The 16938-nt window shown below is 41.7% G+C and overlaps 1 protein-coding gene and 1 pseudogene across 4 annotated transcripts; one reads left to right on the top strand and one right to left on the bottom strand.

Annotated features, from left to right (window-relative positions):
- Positions 1-1823: 1823 nt before the first annotated feature.
- On the top strand, positions 1824-2930 carry LOC130136114 (probable sugar phosphate/phosphate translocator At4g32390; annotated as a pseudogene).
- A 3560-nt stretch (positions 2931-6490) lies between these two features.
- LOC115693135 (protein NRT1/ PTR FAMILY 6.2-like) lies at positions 6491-16431 on the bottom strand. 4 transcript variants are annotated; one of them, XM_056306174.1, is made up of 6 exons: positions 16276-16431; positions 16081-16183; positions 14658-14875; positions 8024-8571; positions 7492-7835; positions 6491-7301 (listed from the first exon to the last, which is right to left on the bottom strand). In XM_056306174.1, the coding sequence occupies exons 1-6, from the start codon at positions 16378-16380 to the stop codon at positions 6769-6771; spliced, it is 1851 nt and encodes a 616-aa protein (XP_056162149.1). In that variant the 5' UTR covers positions 16381-16431; the 3' UTR covers positions 6491-6768. The 4 variants fall into 4 exon arrangements, with proteins under 4 accessions (XP_056162149.1, XP_030475961.2, XP_056162150.1 ...); XM_030620101.2 differs by having other exon boundaries at positions 8030-8571; XM_056306175.1 differs by having other exon boundaries at positions 16081-16196; positions 16276-16359.
- Between the last annotated feature and the right edge of the window lie 507 nt (positions 16432-16938).

Raw genomic sequence — 16938 nt, 5'->3', positions numbered from 1 at the left:
TATTTGGATAAAATCGCTATTTCAACTATAAGATGCTAAAAAACTGACTTTCAACGTTGTGTAGAATTTTCAATTTTTGTATTGATTCACAATGAAGAATTAGATAATTAACACTTGATGGTGAATTCATAAAATTACAGCAACAAATAAACGTGTAGGAATTAAAATATTAATTAAATGGAATGTAAGATATTGATGAAATTGATTATGCTGACCATGAATTGCAATGACAAGAACTAAGATTAGAATATTACATAAAAATAGCAATGCCAAATGCAACCAATAAAAAAATACTCCAATAACTAACGGATGAAATTTATAAGATAAATTAAAATAAAAAATAATGAGAAAAAAAGAAGCCATCTTGATATTTTCAATAAGGGTGAAGTCGAGCCCATCTTGTGAGTCCACCAAAACTTCTCTGAATTTGAAAAGTCCAAGGAGTCCATTATTTGCTCATAGAGGGTGAAAAGAGAGTCACAAAGGTGAGTTAGGTTTGGATAAACTATAACGCATTTAACACCCATATTTTTTTTGAGCTTTGCCATTCTAAACTTATTTATAATCCATTTACTAAATATAACTAACTTATATAATGACTCTGCTCATTAAATATGGGTTAAGAAATTGGTTTTTGACCCATTTTGATAAGTCTAATGAAAACGAAAATTCAAATTTTTCATGTAAAATTTGAGGAAATTGACTTGAATGATGATATACCCACAAATCATTCGGCGCCCTTCAATCTTGTATTGCTTACTGATTCTCATAATCAACTTTCTCACTCGATAAATGATCAAATTCATGTGTTTTACCCATCATTTTGTGCCAAATTGGTGAAACATCCAAGGGTATGATTTTCCGGTAAGATTTGCCATCGTTAGCAAGACTTTGACAATATTACATACCGGTTTCTGTATAGACTGGGAGGAGGTCGTGGTAGAGTTCAATTCTCAACACTATCTTTTTTGTTTGAGACTTAACCCACGTGGATTTAAACCAATGTTGAGAAAATTATATTGACTTGTGAATTTTAATGGTGAAGAAAGTGTTAGGATTGCCGCATAATCACAAAGAAATAGATAGTAAAAAACGAGAAAGAGAATCGAGACACAAGGTTTTTGTTCTGGTTTACCCTTAAACTAGGGCTACGTCTAGCAATGGATTCCGCTATAATTAGCACCTCGCATCTCTCTGCTACATCTCTCAAGTACCATATATATAGGCAATAGTTTAATTCAAAATAGGAAATATCTTTCTAGGAAATTCCCATGTTGTCCAGTCGCTAGGGAGTACGTACCACACCCCAACAGAAAGTCAAGTATCATGGGCAGTCCACCTTAGTAATTTGGGATTTGGAGAACTTAAATGGTAAGCAACACCCTCTCTCGGCATATCGATCGTGATATGTGATATGTTACAGATCACGTTCTATTACATTGATTTTGGAGGCATCAATCAGATACCCGATTAGCAACTTTTGAAGGAGCTTGGCTCACGTGAATTCGAGCTTGAATTATCATATCATTTCTTGAGCTAAACTTCATCATTGCGTGGAGTCGGAGATTTGGTTTTACTGCTTTCGCTACAGAGAGAGAGAGAGATTTATACTTTTGAGCGGTTAGATTGAAAAGATACCAGATGCATTCGTTCTAAGGATAATGTGATGAACGGAGTAAATCACAATACATAAAGAATATGTGTGTCATATGTTGACTCAATGTAAGTCCAATCTGTTTGGAATTCGACATAATTAACTGCTTTGTCATACATGTGTTAGTCTAAATGTCTTGTCGACCTGCATCCAAATCCTTCATGTCTTTATGTGCGCATGCAAAAAGGAGGAAAGAAGAGAAAACGTAAGCGGCAGGATTAAGGTAAGACATTGGAGCCTCTCCCAGGATCATACATTGGTTTTTTTTTTTCCAAGGAAAGTCAAATTGTCATAAGAATGTTCCCATTATCATGGCCAAGGAAAAAAAAAAAAGATAAGGGTGCAATTGGGTCTTACGTACTCAAACTCAGTTCAAGTCGAATCCTCAACTAGATAATTGACTGCATTTGATCTCTCAATGCGCAAACTCAACGTCTAGCTCAAATTTTGAGTTTCAAAGCTTTGTAGGATTAACTTTTTTCAATGATAAAGAAACCTGCTATAGGTTACTAAATCCCGGACCTGAAAATTGTAGAAAATTTTTATTTTTTTCCTTCATGAGAATGCACAAAGCTAAAAATTGAAAATAAAATACGGCCACTTGACAATGCTCGTTGGCCCCTTCGATGAAGTGTGCTCAAACTCAACGCTTTTGATACTAGAACTTTAAGCTCGAAAGGCATCTTGCAGCTTACGGCGAGGCCAAGTTCCACGCCTATGGGGTTTTTCCTGCAGCTCAGCGCAGTGGCATTCGAGGCCACGCACCTTGTCCGATACAGATACTCCTCACCTCCGACGGGATCAAGCTCAACACGATCACGGCGCTCTACTAGGTCGCGCTGTGCTACTTTGTGTTCCTGACCTTGCTGTGGGCAGTGATGGAGATGCTGAGGCTGATCCGGACGTCAAGCTTCCATTTTGATTTCCTCATCTTCGGGACAAAATCGTTGTGTGCGTTCGCTCTGAACCTCGTGGTGTTCCTACTTATTGGGAAGACGCCGGCGTTGACAATGAACGTGGCAGGGGTGGTGAAGGACTGGCTGCTCATTGGCTTCTCGTGGTTGGTGATCAAGGACACGGTGACCCCAGTGAGCCTGTCGGGTACGGTATCGCGGTCCTCGAGGTCGCCTACTACAACAACACGAAGCTCCAGGCGATGAAGGCTGTAGAGGAGGCCAAGATGGGGAAGGCCAAAGAGGGCCGCGATGAGGAGGCCAGGAAGCTATAGGAGGAGAAGGGGATGAAGGATGGAGAAGAGTTGGAGAAGAGGGGATAATTGTCCAAAAAGTCATAAATCTATTGTATGACGGCAAATTCAGTGCTAAACCTTTCAATTGTGTCAATTTAAACATAAACATATAGTGCGATAGCCAATTTAGTTCTACACCTTTTGAAAATTCGTCAATTTAGTCATAAATCTTTTAACGATTTGTCAATATAGTCATTCTGGATAATTGTGGCCGGAAATCTCCGAAGGACTGCATTAGCATATCATCAAAAAGTATATGACTAAATTAGCAAATTGTCAAAATATTTATGATTAAATTAGTACAATTGAAAAGTTTATGATTGAATTGGCCACTGTACAATAGGTTTAGGACTGAATTGGCATAATTGAAAGTTTATGACTGAATTGGCCGCCGTACAATAGGTTTATGACTTTTTGAATAATTTTTCCTCAGGAGAAGTGAGAAGAAAAATTGATGTTGAAATTGGTAAACCTTTCATTTTATTTTTCTTGAATTTCAGTGAACGAAAAGAAGTTTTAAGATATGAGATGGTAAATTTTATCTCCAAATTTCTTTTGTGCTTTTTTTGTTTAGAGGACAAGATTAGCATGAATAAATCGGATACTCTCCTCTTTCCTCTTCTTCTGGTGGTAAACTGGGGTCATTAATTTTATACTATATAGTTTTTATATTTATATTTCGGGGGGAGACGTCGGTCCAGATGATCCTGTAAGAGAGATGTTTATGGTCAAGATGAATTTGAGGAATATACTAATTTATTGATCACATGATGTGCCTTGTCTACACAAGCATCTTCTTCTCCTTTTGTCTTTCTTTAACCACCAAAATGTGCGGGTGGCGTGGTATTCTAGATACTCTTTCACGCATCCGACTAAGTATTGAATCGAAAGGGTCTTTTATAGATGTAACGTATTAAAACATTTGGCGATTTTTTGGTATACGTATAGGAACTAATTTAGCCTTGTTTCAATTGATATTGGCACAAAAACGGAAGGCTACAAAATTAGGGAAAAAATTATTCAATCGGTCCTAAAGGGATTCTGATTTAGTTATGAACTTTTCAATTTTGTCAATTTAGTCCTAAATAGTCATTTGGTCCAATTATCATTGGCTATCCTACGTAGCACATTGCCACGTCAACAATGTCCAACGAAACTTGATCGGAATGATTATATTGAAATTTTGCGTAACTATTTAAGATTGAATAGGGGGAAAAGTGTTTGAAAAGTTCCAAACCAATTGTACGACAACTACAATGGAAATTTTCTCTCTCTTTTTTTCTTTTTTCTTTTTACATAGCCCCATCAACCACTGGGCAAGGGACGAGAAGACCTTGCTAGATTTGGCAGGCGAGAACATCGTGGCCTTTGTCGACCATAGTGAGGGTGGGCGAGGACCTTACACGAGAGGGCCTGGGCAAGGGCTCGCAAGCCCTCACTTAGATTCGGTGAGGGCCAAAACCATCTGCCCACTTCGGCCTTTTGTAAAAAGAAAGGAAAAAAGAAAAGAAAAGAAATAAAAGAAGAAATTCATAAATTTAAAAATATAATAAAAACTATCCAATTCAGTACCGGTTGTGCCATATAGACGGTAGGCGCTGAATATATCACCACATCAGGGATTTTCGGTCAAAATTCGCCGGAATGACTATATTGGCAAATCTTTAAAAATGTTTAAGACTAAATTGGGAAATTTTTAAAAGATTTATGACTAAAATGACACAATTGAAAGGATAGGACTGAATTAGCCGCCATATAATAGGTTTAGGACTAAATTTGCACAATTAAAAGGTTTATAACTGATTTGGCTTGGAATGAGCGGTTTCGAGTTCTTTACAGGTTTCACCTGGAATGTGAAACCTACCATCCGGTACAATTTTCTCATTTTTTGGAACCTGAAACCTACATTGTCACAAGTTCCAGGATCAGTTTCAGGATCTAACTGGTTCTTTTTTTTTTTTTTGTTTTATTTTTAGTAAAATAAAACAAAAATGATTGCAACAAAATTTTCCCTTTCCTCTTTTAACATCCCTATTTTTCATATAATAGGGATTTTAGATTTAAGGTTCCCGGTTTCGGTTCATATAAGAACCGAGAATCGAACCGGGAACCGGCGGTTCCTAAACCATAACCTCTCTCCCTAGAATTGAGAATTGGAGTGGACCCACTGGTTTGGTTCTTCGGTTCCCAGTTTTATGTTGGAACCGTGCTCACCCTTAGATTTGGCCGATGTACGATAAGTTTAAAAATAAAATAGCACAATTGAAAGGTTTAGGATAGAATTGGCCATCGTACAATGGATTTATGACTTTTATTTGGACAATTTTCGCTCTTTGACAAAATTGAAAAATTTAGGACTGAATTGGCATTCGTATAATAGGTTTAGGATTGATTGGACAATATCCCCTAAAATTAGGAAGTTAGTGATTCTTGATCTTTGCCTTTAAGACATTGCATTATATATTGTATTAATCATGAATAATGCTGGCCTTTATACTTTCTTTTAATTCATTCCTTTTGGGCCTTCATGCCTTTTTCAAGTCGGCCACAACAACAAAGGAAATAAGCGAATATCTAGTCAAACACTTTTGTGTTATGATCATTCAAACATCAAAATTGGGAAAAGAAACCGTAATAGAAGCAATTTCGTTGAAGCTTTGGGTACCAAACGATCTTGCCGTTATAGTCACAAGTCATATCTTCAATCGATGCGGTGTGCGGTAATCAACAAGCACAACCCATCCGAAGTATGGAGCCGTACATTAGAGCCAGCTTGTGCACAAAGCGACGCGACCTTTTTAGTAGTTGCGCATCATTTCAACCGATGACGTCGCATGTGACGAGCTATAAGCTTGGACAGTCCTTTCACAATTTCATTTCATAATGACTCGAGTAATTCCTCTCCTACCCTGCTTAAGTTGATTTTGTGGGCTAGCCTTGTGGGCTTTGGGCTTTTTGCAAATGCGTCCATGATTGGAAGAATAAGATGGGACCCTTCCATGGACTGGAGATCAATCATGAGGCTTGACATGAAGTCAAACTTGTCAAATTGTCAAAGTTGGGCACATATGCATCTTTTCTCCTTATGGAACTTTTCACTCTGGGACCACCATTCCCGTCTCTTTTGAAAGCAAGGATCACTGTTCTCCATATGGTGATTCAGTCCCACAAAGGGGCCTACCACCAAACTGTACTTTGTATATGTATGGAGTTGGATGTCCAAAGAAGTAAAGTTGAAAAAGGAGTCAATATGCAACTGGTTCCTCGAGTGACTTCATACACTTTTTCGACTTATTTCAATGGAGAATGGAAGATAGTATGACCCGTGATGACATGCGATGACTTCTATCCATGTATTCTGTATTTCAGCTGCAGAAAGGACAATTAGTAGGATTGTTCACATAAGCGATCAGAATAACAAAAATTTGACATTTCAATTGAACCTCCATAGTGAAGGGCAGTATATATGTTGTCACTGAGAAAATCCGAGCAAATAGATAATAGTGAACTGATTATATATGATAAGTCGTTGCAATTCTTTTAGTCCTAATTTGGATGGCCTGTCTTGATTGGATCGATCGAGAAGGTGGACTTAATTGGCAAAAATACCATTTATCGTAATACATTTGATGAGAGGGGCCAAACATATGAAACATATATAAGAATAGGAAGTCGGAGTACTTACCTACAGAAAAAGAAAAGGCAACATAAAGAAAATCCAAACTATTCCATGGCCAGTCAAAATTACAAGTGAAAGGTATATCGAACCCCAACCTCACTTGTCCCTATTGTACATCAACACGCTCAAAATCCATTTTCCCACTTGATTGTTGACATTCCAAGCCTTCATAAACTTAAGCGCACATCAAACTTTCTCCTCCATGGAGGACCCGTTGCCAATCTTTTCCATCTGCATCGTAGGCTTAGGGTTTTGTGGCTTGTACCAAGCTGCACAAACAAGATACACAACAAAATTCACTAGGCTCAGGACCGTTAGCAATCCGTAGAAGCAATCGAGCCTCCCGTAATTGATGTTATCGGCCAACCATCCTTGTCCCGCGCCGGTGCCTGTTACCTTCTTCACGACGGAGACGAGGAAGCTACTGATGAAGAAGCCGAGCGATAGGGTCATGAGGAAGAGCCCAGTGCTCATGGTCTTCATGCCCTTAGGTGATTGAGTTATGAAGAAATCGAGCTGGCCCGTGTATATGAAGGCCTCGCCAGAGCCTACCAAGAAGAATTGCGGGATCAGTAGGAACACGCTCACTGGTAGGGTGGTGTTATCGAGGCCGACAGATGCGGTGACCGACAGTCTCTTCCTCTCAGTTATTGCGGCAGCTGACATTCCTAAAGTCGAAAGAAAGAGTCCAATTGCAATTCTTTGTAGATGGGAGAAACCTGTTTTGAGAAATGCTTAGCATGTACAGATTTGAACTTTTGCATGTTAAACAAAGTTAATGCTATTTGCAAAATGTTCCTATTATGATGATCTTCTCTCAATAATGCTTCATGAACCAACATCACTAGAAGGGAACAGAAATATCACGTGTAACAATGACTCATGCAATTGCAATGTGTGTCGATATACCTGGTTTTCCTTTCCATTTCTTCCACACGGGCATGATAAACCTGTCATAAACAGCAAGAGTGATCATTATAGCCGCCACAAAGAACACAGTGAGCGAGCCAGCTGGGATTTGGAAGCTCCCAATGGACCTTTCCATGGTCGAAGCTTGCTCCACTGAGAACGTGATCATCTGCGCATATGTTGTCCAGAATATGATTGTCGTTGCCCAAACCGGAAGCAATCTTATCATCATCTTCACTTCCTCCACTCTTGTCACTGAGCACAGCTTCCACGGATTTGGTGCAGAATTATGACCGCCTTTCATGAAGCCACCTTCGGCAACAATAGCCGCCTTGTCCAGGCACCTGTGGTCGAGACAAAAATGAGGGAGTGGATATTTTGATATGATCATAAAAATGACATGATTCAATAGATGGAAGGTTGTTGTTTCAGTAAAGCTTCATATGCTTGATATCAGGAGCAATGAGAGTGATTCTTGTGAAAGATGAGAAAAATAACTAGGGAGAGACAAACAACAAATGAGAGCATGAACCCGCACTGAAATTGATCAGTGTGATGAATCCTAGACCCTTCAGGACCATCCTCGTACAAGCACCCAGCATCGTACGGAACCTCCAAGCCCCTTTTCTTATTCGAAGCCGCCACAACTTGCATTATCTGCACAATGGGACTCCCCGAACATTTCTTGTACCTGTACCTCCTCGTCCCCGACAAGAACACGAGGATCGCGACGAGCATTGCGACTGAGCACGCCCCATAGGCAATGCTCCGGCTGACCTCGTCCTGCACGTACACGAGCACGGTGACGGCAGTCAGCGTCCCCACGCTGATGAAGAGGAAGAAACGGTTGAAGAAATAGGCCATCTGGGCTTTTTCCTTCTCGTCCTTGTCGTCGAACTGGTCCGTCCCGAAGCCCGAGACGCTCGACTTGAGGCCGCCGGTGCCGAGGGCCACGAGGTTGAGGGCCAAGTAGAGGATCCCCATCTGGAGCCCATCTGCTTGCTCGCATGGGCGGGCAGGTTGGCATGGAGGTGGGCGAAGCCGTGGGAGCTTTGTTGATATTGCTAGCATGGCCGTGCCCTGTAGATAGTTTGCGTGTGCCCCACCTTAAAAGTCATCGATGAGCATACAGACAAAGTGGAAAAACTACCGAGAAATATTCTAAAAGAATTCCTGGGTATATAACTTGACTTTATCATAGTAAAATTGAAAATAAAGGCGGATTGAGAGTCTTACGGTTTGGAAGCAAGCTAAAAGCTACTAAATAACATTCACAAGTATACAAGTTTCATAAGTATACCAAAAGGATAGAGATCGGTTTATAAAACGGACTGATTATATAGTGAGGTGGCGGATATGAGTGAGCAATTCTAAGTTCTGTACAGGTTCCACATGGAATCTGGAACCTATCCGTTGAAATAGGCTCCTCATTTTTTGGAACTTGAAATCTACCATGCATACCTCAGAACCTGAAACCTAACCTATCGCAGGTCCCAGGGTTTACTCAAGTTCAATTTGTATTATTAATTGAACGATTGCAGTGAATCAACACATTTAATGATTACCACTTTCTGCTATAATCCACTGACCACTTAGACATACGAAAAATATGAAACATTAACAAAGTAAAAGTCTCGATCATAAAATGAAAGTTTAGACTAGTGGTTTCAGATTATATACTCATCATCAGATGCCGTGAAATACCACAGGATCACACGAAGACATAGATCAAGAAAAATACAAAAAGTTATTCTAGGTTCTAGGTTTTAAGTTCTACTTACCTAGAACCTAGATTCTACCCTTCGATACAGGTTCTCCAATTTTTGGATCATAGAACTTACCTTGTATACCTTGGAACCGGACAGACTCCCAATGGTTCGGTTCTCCAGTTCCAAGTTCTACCCTGAAACCATGTTCACCCCTAGTGGTGGATGTTGATTGGATATTTGCATGTACCGACCTATTTAAATGTCCATTCATAATATATCACATCACTTTACGAACCAAATTTGGAAACCCGTTTCCCAATCCCTAGGATTTCATCCATTGACCTGAATTTGGGGTTAAATGAATGTTGTGGACCTACACCGAAGACGAATGAACCTGAACCGGGACCAAAGCAAGCTAGATAGATAGATAGCATTGTGATAGTTAGGCATGTGAAAATCAATTTGAGACCTACCAGAGTTTGGATGAGGGCAAAAATGGCGATGGTCCTGTATCTGTTGGAGTTGGTGAATACTTCGGGGACCCTTGTTTCTCACACCGGTACGCCCACGTGAGCTTAGGGAAACCAAGTGTTGTCCAACGACATGTGACCCATGCGTGCGAATGCGGGGTTCGGGCGCGCCCCGACACGGGTGCCCCGCTGCCCGGTCAGCGGGCGGGGGTTCGGGGGCAGCGCCCCCCGAAACCTCAACGGGTTTGGGCTGGCCCGTATAGTGCGAGATTAAGAGATTTTATATAGGTTTAGGTTTTGGGCCCGTTTGGGGCATATATATATTTTACTCGTTTTTCTGATCATTGTAACGAGTTGAGTGGCTGTAAACCGAAAACATAGTGAAAATCTCTTTGCAGGACGTAGCCCTAATCGAGGGTGAACCTGGGTAAATTCGTGCATCGTCTATTTTCTCTGTTTTCTGCGTGATCGTTCTGTTTCGGTTCTCGACACATCCCTTCAATTGGTATCAGAGCCGGAGTTGTTCGAGGAATTAGGGTTTATTCGAGATGTCAGGAGGATCACGAATTGACATAGAAAAATTCGATGGGACGCGATTTGATCTCATGGAAGATGAAGATGGAGGATCTTCTCTCGTGATCGAGATCTCCGGTCGGCAATCGAAACGGAAAGGCCCGTTGCGCGCAACCCGGTGTCGTGATAGGCAAGGAAGCGGTGACGATGGGGATTCAACTTCCAAACCGGCAGATCCGAAGGAGATTGAAGACTGGAATCGGATTGATCGGAGAGCAAAGGGTTTGATTCGGCTTTGTCTCGCAGACTCTATTCTGACAAACGTGATGGGGGAACCTACAGCCAGGGACCTATGGCAGAAACTGGAGTCGCTGTATCAAAGTAAGTCGTTGGTTAATAAGCTATTTTTGAGGAAAAAGCTGTATAATCTTCGGATGCATGAGGGCGACTCGTTTTCTGCACATCTGTATAACTTTAACACATTGATTAGTCAACTCGTATCAACCGGTGTTAAGTTCCAAGATGATGATAAGGCAATAACACTGCTCTGTTCACTGCCGGATTCATGGGATAACCTGATTGTGGTGATCGGTGGTGGGGATAAGGAATTATCGTATGAAAGTGTGTGTTCTGCCTTGTTATCGGAGGAGACACGAAGAAAGGGATCGGGAAATTCCGGTAAAGAGGCATTGTCGGCCAGGGGAAGGCCAGCAGAGAAGACTCTGAATCCGAGAGGATCCAGATCCAAATCTCGTGGGCGATCGAAGAGTAGGGAGAGGAGGGTACAGTGCTGGAAATGTCAAGAATGGGGCCATGTGAAGCGGGACCGTAAAACAAGCCGCTTTAAGAAAGAAGCTGAATCATCCTCGGGTAAAAAGGAGGTCGATGCGGAGATATGTATTTGGTCAGCTGCGTGTATGGCGCAATGACAAGGATATATGGTTGATCGATACCGGTGCTTCATACCACATGACGCCTCATAGACACTGGTTTTGTGAATATGAGCAATATAATGGTGGGGATGTCATGCTCGGAGATGATACTCAGCTCAAATTGTTTGGGCGTGGCGGTGAAGCCGAGGATGAGTAATGGCACCGTGAAGACTATTCCAGCACGTGATGCACATACCCTTGATGAGTAGAAATTTGTTATCGTGGTACGATGGCCGATTCGGGGTTATTTTTAGTCGTGATAAGGATTCGTGCAAGATGACTCGAGGTTCTATTGTGATTGCACGAGGAGTCCGTTACGGGACATTATACAAGCTGCTCGGGAAACAAGTGATCATTGGTAGCGGGTTCGTTTCCCAAGAGGCCAAGGAAGATGGACATGATACGTCCATGTTGTGGCATCAGAGGTTAGGGCATATCGGTGAAAAGGGACTGTCTACCTTAGCTTCAAGTCAGATGGTAGAAGGAATTCCAAAATGCTCTATGGGTTTCGGGTTCGTGAACACTGTCTCCATGGAAAACGTAACCGAGTTAGCTTCCAACACACCGGTACAAGAGCAACTGAGGTTCTCGAGCTGATTCCCAGCGATGTCTTTGGACCTACTCCGACTCCATCTATTGAAGGATCCAGGTACTATGTATCGTTCATAGATGATTTTTCGAGATATAGTTGGATTTATTTTATTAAAAGTAAATCAGATGTATTCGAGAAATTTCGAGAATTTAAGGTTTTGGTTGAAAACCAATTGGGCAGGAAAATCAAGGTCCTTCGTACAGATAACGGAGGTGAATTCTGTTCGGATAAGTTCGAGCAATTTTGTGTGGATAATGGTATTGCAAGGCAGAAGACGACTCCATATACGCCTCAACAGAATGGGGTAGCCGAAAGATTAAATCGGTCACTCATAGAAAAGGCAAGATGCATGCTGAGTTGGGCAGGTTTGGGGACAGAATTTTGGGCAGAAGCTGTAGCCACAGCCAGTTATTTGAAGAACCGGTCACCGACCTCATCAGTGAAGGATCGTACACCATATGAGGCAGTGTTTAGGAAGAAGCCAAATCTGTCCCATGTTCGGGTGTTCGGGTGTGACGCATATGTTCATGTACCCAAGGAAAAGCGGGGCAAGCTTGACAACAAGTCTGAGAAGAACATATTTGTCGGATACAAGGAAGGGGTCAAAGGCTATAAGCTGTGGAATCCAGAATCAAAGACCATTGTATATAGCAGGGATGTTGTCTTTCGTGAATCACAACCCCAGGTTGGCACACAGAAAGGTGATGAGCCCAAGAAAGTGGTAGTGCTTGAAGAAAGTCCTAAAACTGAAACTGTGGAGATGGTTCCACAAGGCACGCTAGTAGAGTCTGATTCTGAATCGGAGCAAGGGGACTCGGTTAATGAAGTCGAGGATGCAGATTCGTATGAAGACTGGATACGTATAGCATGCCGGCTCTCGTGAGATCGACGCGGAAAGAAAGGTACCACTTCGATACTCACTTAGTGCTTTAAGTACGTTTCATGCTTTGAGCATTACCGAAGATGATCCTAGTTCTGTAAAAGAGGCGAGATCTATGGATGATGCGAATAAGTGGGAGCTCGCAATGATAGATGAGATGCAGTCGCTTGATAAAAATGAAACATGGAGCTTGTGTAAATTGCCTAAGGATAGAAAGGCAATTGGGTGTAAATGGGTGTTCAAGCGAAAGCTGAAACCGGATGGGACTGTAGAGAAGTACAAGGCTAGGCTTGTAGCCAAGGGGTACTCTCAGATTGAGGGAGTTGACTATGACGAGATTTTCTCTCCCGTGGCGAAGTTGACCTCGATACGGTTTGTTCTGTCTATAGCAATTGCATATGATCTTGAGGTAGAAACGTATGGATGTAAAGACGGCATTCCTTCATTGGAACTTGGAGGAGGAGATATATATGAGGCAACCAGAAGGCTTTGAAGTAAGAGGAAAGGAGAATTTGGTGTGCAAATTGAAAAAGTCTTTATATGGGCTGAAGCAGTCACCGAGGATGTGGTACCAGAAGTTTGACACGTACATGCTCCAGACTTAATTTTGTGCGTTCAAATTCTGACCATTGCGTTTATGTGAAGAGAACGGGCGATCAGTTTGTCATTCTCACGCTATATGTGGATGATATGTTGTTGATTGGGAATAATGTGAAGATGGTGAATTCTGTGAAGAGTTTGCTGGCCAAAAAGTTCGAAATGAAAGACTTGGGGCCTCGCAAATTTTATTTTGGGCATGCAGATTAGAGGGACCGTGAGAAACGGAAGCCGTGGCTAGGGCAGGAGAAATACATAAAAGAAATATTGAAGAAATTCAATATGATAGATCGCAAGCTCGTTGGTACCCCTATACCTTTAGGGACCAAGCTATCTCAGGAACAATGTCCAAAACGGATGAAGAAGTCAAGAGATGGCCCGAATTCCATACGCGAGTGCAGGGTAGCTTGATGTATGCTATGGTGTGCACGCGTCCGGATATAGCCCAAGCAAAGGGGAGTCTTGAGTCGATACATGTCTAACCCGGTAGAGAACACTGGAATGCGATCAAAAGAGTTTTCGGTATCTTCGTGGAACTTTGAATTTTTCTTTATGTTTTGAAGGTACAGTGGAATGGAAACATGTTTGATATCGTAGGCCATGTAGATGCTGATTGGGGTGGAGATATTGATAGTAGACGGTCCACTAGCGGATATGTTTTCACATTGTTTGGTGCTGCATTGAGTTGGATGAGCAGGAGGCAAAGCGTGGTAGCGCTTTCTTCTACTGAGGCTGAGTATATGGCTCTTACTCATGCTGGAAAAGAGGCCGTATGGTTACGGCGGTTGTGCTTGGAGCTCGGTTTTGAGCAAGGTGCCATAGAGGTGAGATGTGATAATCAAGGGGCTATTTATTTAGCTAAGAATCCAGCATTTCACTCACGCACAAAGCACATTGATATACAATATCATTTCATCCGAGAAAAGGTAGAGAAGAAAGAGGTTCGGCTTGTAAAGGTTGACACGGTAGAAAATAGTTCGACTTCCTTACTAAAGCCGTCACAGGTGCGAAGTTTGAATGGTGCTCTCACTGCGATTGGATTGAAGAAGAATGATATTGGAAAGGCCCTCATTTGCGCGAAGTATCCACCAAGTGGGAGAATGTTGGAGTTGGCGAATACTGGGACCCTTGTTTCTCACACCGGGTACGCCCACGTGAGCTTAGGGAAACCGAAGTGTTGTCCAACGACATGTGACCCATGCGTGCGGAATGCAGGGGTTCGGGGCGCGCCCGACACGGTCTTCAGCCGGTCACGCGGGGTTCGGGCGCGCCCCGACGGGGTTCCGCTTTGGGCTGGCCCGTATAGTGCGAGATTAAGAGATTTTATATAGGTTTAGGTTTTGGGCCCGTTTGGGGCATATATATATTTTACTCGTTTTTCCGATCATTGTAACGAGTTGAGTGAGCATGTAAACCGAAAACATAGTGAAAATCTGTGATAGTTAGGCATGTGAAAATCAATTTGAGACCTACCAGAGTCTGGATGAGGGCAAAAATGGCGATGATCCTGTATCGGCCAAGAAAGGAGTCGGCGAGGAAGCCACCGAGCAAGCAGAGCAGGAAGGAGGTGCCCATGAAGTCGGTGACGGTGTTGGCCGAGGTTGAGCTTGGCAAGTGCATGGTCCCGCCTAAGTACGTCACTAGGTTCACTGCTATTCCCATTGTCGACAACCTCTCACATATCTCTACCCCTGTTATCCAATAATCTCAAATAAATTATACATCAAAATCATGACATCTTGATTATATGAGTATTGCTCTCATGATTGGTTATTAAAGTGATAATCCTTATAAAAATACAATTATTATATGGTTAAATTGTAGTAATAACCATAAACAGTTTATATATGTAATATTAAACCCTTGATTGGCTATTAATGTGATAATTATTATGATCCTTGTACTTATGACTTTCTGGAGTATTGATGATATTATTCTTTCTGGAGTATTGATGATATTATTCTCTCTCTGAGATTTTGTGGGACTTTGACCTTAGCCTAAAGCATGCAAATATTTAAATAGGGAAGCAAATAGGGGTCTGGAAGATTTGAACTTAAGACCTCCTACTTTAATATCATGTGCGATTTTGTGGAACTAATGCTGACTGTGCTAAACGCTTAAGCTATTAGATGAAAGTGTGGTTTAGTATTTATATATTCTTTCACTCTCGTTACGTCTGCTATCAATGAATCAAGGGTATAAAAAGGTTGTACATTATGTAAACCAAACAGTTAAATAGTTATTAGTGTTCTGTACTCTATTATATTGTAGTCTCATTCCACTAATACAACAACTAATGGATTGCAAAATTCACCGAGGGTTAGGTCAGGTCATAAGTAATCCACCTTCTATGCATTATCCATCTTTCAATTGTTATGCACATATGCACCATTTACAACCGAATGAAATCAAAAAAAAAATGAAACTTATAAAATCTCGTTCTTGTTGAAGTGGAAACCTAGCCCAAGTTAAATGAAAAGGGAGAAGAGCAAAAGAAAGGATAACTAATAAAAAGACTATCATGAGCAGTATCATTTGATGACATACATAGGATATCTTATGAAAGTTAAAAGAAAATGGAGGAGTCAGAGGTGAATTCGTGAAGCCACTCATGAATTATCTCACCATTATCAGCAGAATATCTGTAAATATTCAGTGAGCGTGATCTCATCCCTCCTCCTCAAAAAAGAAAATGACATGACTCAGTCCTACACTACATCATCACTTGGAAAGTGTGTGGGGACTGGAACTTCGTATGCCATGTAACGAGTCCCACCAAATTTTTCGTTTGTTGTGTCCAGATCTGTGTCAATCGTTTCCATTTTCTTGAATATGCATTTTGGAGGGAAGATATATGTGTACGCGAGAATAATAAGCAGGGAGTAGAAGGGCAGACCAAGAATGAGAGCAGCAGGAACCCAACCACCAGTTTTGGACCTGTCTGCAGGGAACCCTTTGTAGTCCACAGCATCTGAAACTGCCCAACTCATCTTCTCCTCCTGAAAAACATAACTGTTATGGATTTCTACCGTTTCCTTTGTTGTTGGATGACGAAAGTCTACGAAAATTAAGAAGGGATCACTTCACCCACCATAGCAAAAACTTGAATGAGCTCGAATAGACTGAAAGGCACCAGAACAAGAGGGATTGGTTTTGGTTCTTGTACTGTGAGTGCACACTTCACTAACTTCCTCATGAGCTTTGTCCTTTTATAGGCAAAGAGAGACTTAGACTCTCTCAGCACATGTTTACCCCCTCCAAAAGAAAACAAGAAATGGATAGGGGACCCGCCACTAAGGAATTGAGACAGATCACTGCTTGTTGCTCCTCATAAAGGTAGGGATTATGTTTATCACCATCTCCTTTGAGAGGAAGCTTCTGGGGATTAATGATGGAGGGTTTGTACACAACTTTTTGAGAGGTTTTTTGCAAGACTATATTTGGTGCAGCATTCATCAAGGAAAGTGGGGAAGATTTGCTTACTCATTTGTTTATTCGTTTCTTGGAAAAGGTGATGGCGATTGAGGAGGGTGTATCTGAGAGACGGAGAAGAAACATGGGGAATCTTGAACATGGAATTGTAACGGAGTCTCCCATTCGTTTTCTATCTTTTTGCGGTACAACTTATGTTGAAGTTATGGCCATGGATGGAGATGGTGAACCACGGTCTGTACGTATTCTGGGGGTGGGGGGGGGGTGCTTTTGTAGTAGTGGTTTTGTTACCCCCACCAAAGGTGGCCAGAGTTCGTGCGAC

This window comes from Syzygium oleosum, unplaced genomic scaffold (genome assembly GCF_021117445.2).
Source record: "Syzygium oleosum isolate NSW1041296 unplaced genomic scaffold, Sole_v2.1 Sole_v2.42, whole genome shotgun sequence".
Taxonomy (NCBI): Eukaryota; Viridiplantae; Streptophyta; class Magnoliopsida; order Myrtales; family Myrtaceae; genus Syzygium; species Syzygium oleosum.
The sequence above is the reverse complement of the archived record's forward strand: the minus strand, read 5'-3'. Positions and strand labels throughout refer to the sequence as shown.

Excerpts from the sequence above, each read along its gene's own strand:
- LOC115693135 (XM_056306174.1), bottom strand. The coding sequence starts at position 16,380 with ATGAGGAAGTTAGTGAAGTGTGCACTCACAGTACAAGAACCAAAACCA. Across the intron at positions 16,184-16,275 it reads TCATTCAAGTTTTTGCTATG|GAGGAGAAGATGAGTTGGGC; the intron begins GTGGGTGAAGTG and ends TATGTTTTTCAG. Across the intron at positions 8,572-14,657 it reads TTGCCCTCATCCAGACTCTG|GGCACGGCCATGCTAGCAAT; the intron begins GTAGGTCTCAAA and ends AACTATCTACAG.